Raw genomic sequence first — 9,010 nt, forward strand, 5'->3', positions numbered from 1 at the left:
GTCACAATGCAAAAAGTGGACCTAAAAGGCTTTCTTTTGACTATGCAAAATGTACTTTTTATTTTGTTTTTTTCTTTCTTTTCTTTTTTCTTTTTTGATGCTGTTCAACAAGAGAGACAAAAAATAACATTTTGGTAAAGACATTACTTAATTGAAGCTTGTTTCCAATTTAAAAAAAAAAAAGTCAGAGAAATTAGAATATTGACTTGAAATTCTAAGTAAAATGTCAAAATTATGAGATTTTGCAAAATTGTAAGAAAGTTTTTTTCAGCACAGAAAAAAAGTCGCAGTTAGTTTTTTTTTTTTTTAAATGTATCCATAGTTTTCTTACTCTCAAGCACAGAATATCACAGTTATGTATTTCTTTTGATTTTGCGGTAAAATATGACTTAAGTGGTGTTCTTGACAGGTTTTTGTGAGATTCACCCATTAAAGGTTTATCTTGGTAACAGTGGTGCTAATTTGAAGCTGTTGTGAAGTCGATGCTTTTGTTTAGTGCCCGTGTTATTCTGAATTACGATGTTAGTGTGAATTTTGTGTACTTTGAAGGTGCTCTCAGAAATTCAAGCCAAGATCCATGTTTAATCCAGATGCGTCATTCAGTCTGAGCGTTCGCAGCACATCTGCGCAGACCTGCATGTTGAATGCACGACGCGATAAGCTTGTGTGCTTTTTTCTGTGGTACAGACGTTTTGTACTTTCACCTCACTAGCACAATCTAATGCCTTTTGTAAGGGAAAACATTTCTGTAGCTGGAATTGTCATCAGAAAGTGCATCATCACGTGCAAATAATGATCGTAATCTCGATACAACCAATATATTGCGTTCCCTACAAGAAGCAAACGGTAGTGATGTTCTGTTCGAAGCTTTTTGTTTCTTTATTCTTCATGATCGTGTGTATAATTCTGCAGGCTTTGATGTATACAGTGAGTCCCTTTTGCTAATTTAATGTTATTTAAATTTTACAAACGCTCTTTTAACCAAATTCTCTGTTGTGACAGAGTTTCTCTCCAGGTAACTTAATTATCCGTATGCCAACTGCTCTTACGGTTGATAGATTTATTTTATGTGTAAATTTGGGGTTCCAGAGAACATTATATTGCTTTTTTTTTTTTTTGTTTTTGTTTTTATTTTTTTTTTATGTTTTTTTTTGTCTATATTTATAATAATAATATTAATTTGTAGTGTTACTGTACCAGGACTGTGTTCTATATTATTTCTAAAGTTCTACGATTAATTTTAAAACATGTGAACGTTCAGTGTCAGAAGGTTGGAATTCTGATTACCTCAATGCTCTGCCATTTCTGTTTGTGAAAATTCACCTCTCAAATTCAAAACTCGGTAATTTCATCTCTGTCGGCTTCATCGTAATCAGTTTCTTCTCTGAACAAGTCCTCTGTTTTGCTCATTGTTCTTCGCGTCAGTTTTCCGTACTTGGTTAAATATGTGGATTCTGAATTGGAATTAATGCTTACATACCCAATAAAGATGTTCTTACACCAAATTCTTTGTTTGGTGCCATTGATTGATTAGTGTAAACCAATACAAACCAACAGATCAAGTAATTTCCACAATTCACAACTTGCAAAACTTTCGACTGAGTTTCTGTCTAAAGTTTATTAACCTGAAAGACGTTTAATCATGTAAACAATCGTTATGTTGTTAAAGACCAGTCAAATTCATTGAACGCGCTGTACTTCATTCCTCACAGCTTCATTTCCATTCACGTCAAATATAGTGCTATTGATCAAAATCTATACAGATATTATTACTGATATATATTTGATAGCCTAATAATATAAAAAAGTGTCTATTATGAATCAGTGGACACTATTTTTAACGTAAAACAGGTGCAGCCATTTGCACAAGGCTTCCTTCCATTATCATCTGCTTCCTATCATTTTTAGCTGTACAAAACACCTCGTTATCTTGCTTAATATTGAAAATTGGTATATCTTATAATGTTTTAATGCACTGTCATAATTGTAAACACTGTGTAGCGCAAATCGTTTTACCTCTTACAGCACTTATTCTTGTAGTTGGCAGCTAATAAATCAGAAGACTTGCACATTCACAGAAAATAGCATAAATCAGCACTGCAAAGTAAGGTGGATAAATCAACTAGTAATAAATTAGAACATACATTTTAAAAATCAAGATCTTTATTTTCCATAATGGTAACCATAAAATTCCCAGGATCACGCACCAAGGAAAAAATATACAATTTCATACCACAAGTAGCCTATTTATTTGTCCATTTATTAAAAACATGCAACATTACCAAGCAGGTTATTTCAATAAAAACCTTTATGTTGTATTTTAGACTTGATTTACAGTGATTGCTTGTTGAGTGTAATACAAATGAACACTTCAACAAGTTCTTCAACCCAATGTGTTACAACAGCAGCAATTTAAATTAAAAATGAGTTGCATTAAAAAACTCTTCTGACCTTGTTCTCCATACAAAGATTAATAGTATTTTACCTGAAGACCGTTTTACCTGCTTTACTGGCACTTATGAAGTGCTGACAAATACAGTACATGCCAAAAAAACAAAACAAAACAAAACAAAAACCTCGTACATATATAAGTTTATAAGCACATTACATTTTCAAGTTTGTTGTTATTTGGCAAGAATGTAGAATGTTCTAGGGTGAAAAACACACGCACTAGCCTCAATCTATCCCTGATAAACTACTCTGTAGTCTGTATTATCCTTCACCAAGACTGACAGTCAGTGTTGATCGAACTGGGTTTAGATCTACCTGCTCTGAATGATGTCAAATAGTTGAATAGACTCAATCACACTGTAGTTCTGCATATGCACTTCATAAAAGAATGTGTGCAAGAACTATAAAAGTGATCAATATAAAGGGGGCGTGTCCTGAGCTGGAGTGGGCGGAGCCATGTAGGTCGTGTCCACAGAGAGCATGTTCCAACAGCAGGTGAGTCTCAGGTGTGATGCCTACAACACACGTTTCAATCCATTACTACACAGTTGACAGTTTTGAGAAAAACTAAAAACTTTTTGGATAACTGAATAAGAGATACATTACCTTGGCAACTAACTGAAATAAGTTTAAGTACTAAAGTTACTAAAACTGAAATCAAAATAAAGAAACCCATAGTGTGTGTGTGTGTGTCTGTGTGTATATATATATATATATATATACACCTAACCTAATCGAAATTTAAAATCATAAATCACTAACACAAATTAAAATTGGAACTAAAAATATATTAAAAAATATTAATAATGCAATAATTGTATATAAATATTATAGTAAGGCTGATAACTGATGACAAGGTTATGAGATCTGTATACATGTTTTATTTTTTTACAAAAATTTGGGCTAAATTGCTTCATCACATATAACATATGAGTTATTATGTGACAACACCAACATATAACATCTACCCTTTTATGATTTTGTTTAGGCAACCTATTACCAAAGTGAACTAGGTTATGTCATGTTTCATTAGATCTATTTATCTGTTTAAATGCTGATGATCCAGGACGTCCTCAGTCTTTTCTATTACATCTGTATCTAAAACAGATATTTTATTACGTAATACTTTGTCATAAAATTTATTACATAATACAATTGCTATAAAAAATAATCTACTACAGCTAAAACAGCAGAACCTTAATTTTAAAAAGTCTCTTACCAAGGCTGCATTTATTTTTATTAAATACAGTAAAAACAACATAAGATTCTATATAATATTACAATTAAAAAAATTTTTTAAATGTAATTTATTCCCCGATCAAAGCCTAATTTTCAGCATCATTACTCCAGCCTGCAGTGTCACATGATTTTCTTAAGTAATTATTATATTATGATTTTTTGCTGATGAAGAATTTTTTCTTATTATTAGTATTGTTAATATTTATGTGAATGATGAATAGGATTCTTCGATAAATATAAAGTTCTAAAACAGTTATATATATATAGGATAACATTGTATTCTTTTATGAATGTATTTTTTGTAGTTTTCAATTTATTTTTAGGATAACATTGATTAAAAGTAGCCCATTTAAAACAATCAAAAAAAAAAAAAAAAAAAAACACGAAAATATATATCTGCTTTCATATATTTTAGAAAGTTAGTCTCTTCAGCATAAAAGTGTGTAATCCCCAGTCCTCTGTGACTGTGATCTGTCAATCAATGACTCCCGCTCACCACGTGTCATTATTGATGAGCAGTGTCCTGTTTCCATCATTACACAACGAGTCGATATAGAGCACGGGGACATAAAGAGGGCCAAAATAACAAAAATAAGGACTTTTTTTATTATTTAAAAGTGGGGGTATTTTTTTAAATAAATAAATAAATAAATTAATTAATTAATAAATAATTGACCCTGGACCACAAAACCAGTCATAAGGGTCTTTAAAAAAAAAAAAAAAAAAAAAATGGAAAGCTGAATAAGCTTTCCATTGATGTATGGTTTGTTATTATGGAACAATATTTGGTTGAGGTAACTAGGCTATTTGAAAATCTGGAATCTGAGGGTACAAAAAAATCTAAATATTGAGAAAATCGCCTTGTCCAAAAAAAAAGTTCTTAGCAATGCTAATCATAAATGGAGTTTTGATATATTTATAGTAGGAAATTTACATTATATCTTCATGGAACATGCTCTTTACTTAATATCCTAATGATTTTTGGCATAAAAGAAAAATCGATCATTTTGACCCAAACAGTGGCCCATTGTTGGCTATTGCTACAAATATTCCTGTGCTACTTATGACTGCTTTAGTAACTCACTGTGTTGTGACCATTCCTCCCAGAGATGCTGAAGTTCCTCATCGTGTTCATGAGTGTGATCTGGAGTAAAACACATCATATAACTTTTTAATAAGCGAAATTAGACATGACTCCGCCCTTAACCTTGAAGATGCCAGACAGAATCCAAGATGTTCAAGACTTATAAATGAAGGGTTGAGAGCAGCTCGCACCGCCGCTGTGCTGGAACAGGAGCTGTCGCAGCTCGCGCAGGGCTCTCGTCAGGTTCTCCAGCTGGTCGTGGAGGTGGATGTTCTCCTCGATCAGAGGGTGGATGGTGTCCTGCAGCTCAAACGCTCGACAGCACACACTCAGCAGCACACAAACACACACACAGCGCAGAGCCGGCGAGCGACGCATCCTGAACATACACCTGCTGACATCAGAACGACATCTTCACATGAAAACACTCGCAGTGGAGCTTCTGCAGGCTGAGGACTCACTCATCTGACAGTCAGCGAGGCTGAGGGCTGCTCTCTGCTTTATCCTGATCAATTCAATCATTAGGTGAACTCGAGAATCAGAGCACGGTCATAGATTCTACTGAAGCAACCCGATAAACTCCACTGCAGTCACCACACTATATTCCATGCTATACATATTTTCTGTGAATTACACTATTAAATAAGAATATATCGTGCAGGTTTTAAGGACACAGGTTTAGAATGACATTAGAGTGAGTGAATAAAGCATATTCAGTCATGGGTGAATTAAGCTTTCTGTTGATTAGCTTATAGACTTTAAGACCCCAATGGTTAAAACAAGAGCAACAGCAGGAATTTCAGGATGCATGTACATCTTTTTTACACTTAAATTTGGTTAGGTAAGATTCTTACACCTACATGTAAAGAAAAAAAAAGTGAAAAGTCACTCTGCAATGCACAGAAGAAAAACTTTTACATAAAACATCATGTTCAATGGGCACAATGCTTTAGCTTGACTCAGGCATGCCATTAAATGTAGACGTAATGACGAAAACTCCTCAATCCATTACACATTTATCTGCTTTTAGTCCAGCATTTAGATAAATAAAATGCATAACCAAGAAAAATTAAGCCACATTTAAACCTAAACACATTTAAACATTTTAAACAATCCAGATTTGATGAATGCCTTCAATAACAGTGAGAAAAAAAAACAAACAAAAAAAACACCTATTGTATATGTACTCTTGCTTTAAAAGCAACTTCATGTTCAATGCATTGCATGTGTGTGGACTGATACAAATGAGACCTGGAAATAAAGAAACTTTGACCAGAAGCGCTTTATTAAGTTTCATTATATGCAACTATTTATGAACTCTTGGGAGCCCTGGTGCGCTTCTTTCGCACCACCACAGGCTTCTGACTCCTCAGGATGGCGCTAACGCGTCTCAGAGCAGCCTGGAAGACAGAGAGAGCAGCAGTCATCTACTGAACAAGTGCATTATCTCCATAGTTGATTTTAAAGGGTTAGTTCAGCCAAAAATGAGAATTGTCATTAATGACTCACCCTCATGTCGTTCCAAACCCGTGACCTCCGTTCATCTTCGGAACACAGTATAAGATATTTTAGATTTAGTCCGAGAGCTTTCTGTCCCTCCATTGAAAATGTATGTACGGTATACTGTCCACGTCCAGAAAGGTAATAAAAACATCATCAAAGTAGTCCATGTGACATCAAAGGGTCCGTTAGAATTTATTGAAGCATCAAATACATTTTTGCTCCAAAAATAACGACTTTATTAATCATTGTCTTCTCTTCCGGGTCTGTTGTGAACGCGACTGCTGTGACTGTTGACGTACGACGCTGCTCACGTGTTTTCTGGTGCGCCCAATAACAAAGAAAACACGTGAGCAGCGTCGTACGTCAGCGGCGTCACTGCAGTGTCGTGAACGTGCTCACAACAGACCCGGAAGAGAAGAAAATGATTAATAAAGTCGTTATTTTTGGAGCAAAATGTATTTTCGATGCTTCAACAAATTCTAACGGACCCTCTGATGTCACATGGACTACTTTGATGATGTTTTTATTACCTTTCTGGACGTGGACAGTATACCGTACATACATTTTCAATGAAGGGACAGAAAGCTCTCGGACTAAATCTAAAATATCTTAAACTGTGTTTCCGAAGATGAACGGAGGTCACGGGTTTGGAACGACATGAGGGTGAGTCATTAATGACATAATTTCATTTTTGGCTGAACTAACCCTTTAAATGAAACGGCATGCTTTCACTTTGGATCCTTAAACCTCTTGTATATTACATATAAACAAAAAAATATAAATATAAGATATGTTCTAATACAAATAACTAAAATAAACCATAAAATGTACGTTTCAAAAGAGGGTTCTGGGCTGTGTGAACTCACCATGCGCAGGTCCTTCCTGTATTTATTTTTGCGGATGATGTTCCTCACGCTGGCGAGGGTTGTGCGAGAGTTCTTGTTGATGGTGATCTTCTCGTATGAGGTGGCAGGTTTACACTGACCTGAAATACATGCACGCTTTTAACTTCTAAAGAACGCCTGCAGACGTTTAAAAGCAGATTCAGAGCAGAGACATCTAGATTAATGGAAATAAATCACACTGCGTGTCATCCTCTGGCTTGAGACCCACGGCATTTGATTCCAGAATAAATATGCAATCTTACAGTATCCTAATGCAGCCTGAAATTCATTGAGCTTCGATGGTGTGAAAACGTCTGAATCCCTGAACCTGTAAGTGTGCACTCACCTGCACGTTTCTTCAGGATGACGACCACACCTTTGCCATCAGCGGCCGGCTCGATGCCAACGGTCTTGCGGTGAATGAGACCATTGAAGCGGAAAGCATTCCTGGCCTTCAGGTTATTTGGCTCCTGAAAGAGAGGAAGAATATTTGAGATCAGAAAGCAGTGATTATTTTATGTGCAGCAAAACAAAAACATGCAACATTTTCAGTCAAACGAGCAATACTGAGGAACAACTACAGCAATACTCGAGTGGATCGGAAATTTGTTCTGACAGAGTCACAAACAACAGTTAAAAGCACACTGCAACTAAATGGATAATTGTGCATAGTTTGGATAACAACATGAGACTGTTTTTTCACAAAGGTTATTTCAGTGTCAACTCGTGTCCCTTGACACAATTCGTAAAATTACACAGATCTGAAGATACAGTAGACAGGTCATGACATCTATTAGAAACTGGAAACAAAGGCATGTGTCAGGCTAGTAAATCATACTTATGCACTTATATTCAAAAGCGTCAGTTTTCCTGTTCATCCATTACAGGAACACAGCAGCTCATAAAAATAATTCTCTCAGTTTCTGAACCTAGCTTAATCGAAGCCTGCATTCATTCTCTTGAACCTGTATTTCTGCATGCACCACTGAGAAATACATAACACCAGCTTACTGATCATTCAAATTAAACAAAACCTACACAATAACCCAGTAAAGGCCTGTATCAGCAGTGTCTTCAGTGTAGCACATCGGCGGTGACTTACAGTGCTGTAGGTCTGCTTGTTCCTCTTGATTAGGAAACTGGAGGTGTTCCTGATGACCATCCACTGCAGGTGAGGCGATGCCATGATGACGGTCCTGGATGCATGACACAAAGCAACAAATATCATATATACAGGCAGACCATAGAGTTTACATCAAATGCATATCCATAAACTGCACTTTAATATATTACAGAACTACTTATAATAAACTTTTTTTCTACATTCCTCCACTTGTTTTTGTTCTCTATTGTATTTTTGTTAATTTACGTTCCCTGAATCTCATTAGATTGATAACATATACAGACGAATAGTATTTGTGCCCGTAATCATGTCTAATCACCAACTCGAAGATCCTCATATAATACCACAACTCTAAAGCTTACACAGTGAGAAAATCTAAACTTTATTTCTCATTCTAGACTGATTTTCAAACAAACTAACTTAGCGGTGTGGTGCTAGTCTCTCTCTCTCACTCACTGAAGGCCTCGCTCGGAATCGTTTATAATTCAACTTTCTACTTTTTATTGCCACTACACCAAATGCTATAGCTCATACGTAGCTTATAACATATTCCACACAGATATATACCCGTATAATGCTGAAATGTGCGTTATAAAGCGTTTAATCGACCGTTAAAAAGCAACACAAGGCGACCACGTTACCTTTTCAGCAGAGGAAGAGCGAGGGAAAGGAACGAGTTCCAGTTCCGCTGGAGCTTTCGTACTTTCTTACGCCTCTGTACGAATT

General features: G+C 35.6%; 2 protein-coding genes across 3 annotated transcripts in view; one reads left to right on the plus strand and one right to left on the minus strand.

Annotated features, from left to right (window-relative positions):
* Positions 1-6,037: 6,037 nt before the first annotated feature.
* The window catches only part of LOC109058125 (60S ribosomal protein L28-like), a 3,025-nt gene continuing 52 nt past the window's right edge, over positions 6,038-9,010 (minus strand). The window contains exons 1-5 of the mRNA XM_042747766.1: positions 8,926-9,010; positions 8,264-8,357; positions 7,508-7,631; positions 7,144-7,262; positions 6,038-6,174 (exon numbers count right to left, since the gene is read on the minus strand). The exon at positions 8,926-9,010 is cut by the window's right edge and continues 52 nt beyond it. Coding sequence (XP_042603700.1) covers positions 6,085-6,174; positions 7,144-7,262; positions 7,508-7,631; positions 8,264-8,347 — 417 coding nt within the window. The 5' untranslated portion in view covers positions 8,348-8,357; positions 8,926-9,010 and the 3' untranslated portion in view covers positions 6,038-6,084. The remainder of the gene's footprint in view (positions 6,175-7,143; positions 7,263-7,507; positions 7,632-8,263; positions 8,358-8,925) is intronic.
* The window catches only part of LOC109058121 (E3 ubiquitin-protein ligase hyd-like), a 4,713-nt gene continuing 4,563 nt past the window's right edge, over positions 8,861-9,010 (plus strand). For both annotated transcript variants that reach the window (XM_019075336.2, XM_019075337.2), the window contains exon 1: positions 8,861-9,001. The gene's annotated coding sequence lies outside the window, so the exon portion shown is untranslated. The remainder of the gene's footprint in view (positions 9,002-9,010) is intronic.

The sequence above is a fragment of the Cyprinus carpio genome, chromosome B21 (genome assembly GCF_018340385.1).
Source record: "Cyprinus carpio isolate SPL01 chromosome B21, ASM1834038v1, whole genome shotgun sequence".
Classification (NCBI taxonomy): Eukaryota; Metazoa; Chordata; class Actinopteri; order Cypriniformes; family Cyprinidae; genus Cyprinus; species Cyprinus carpio.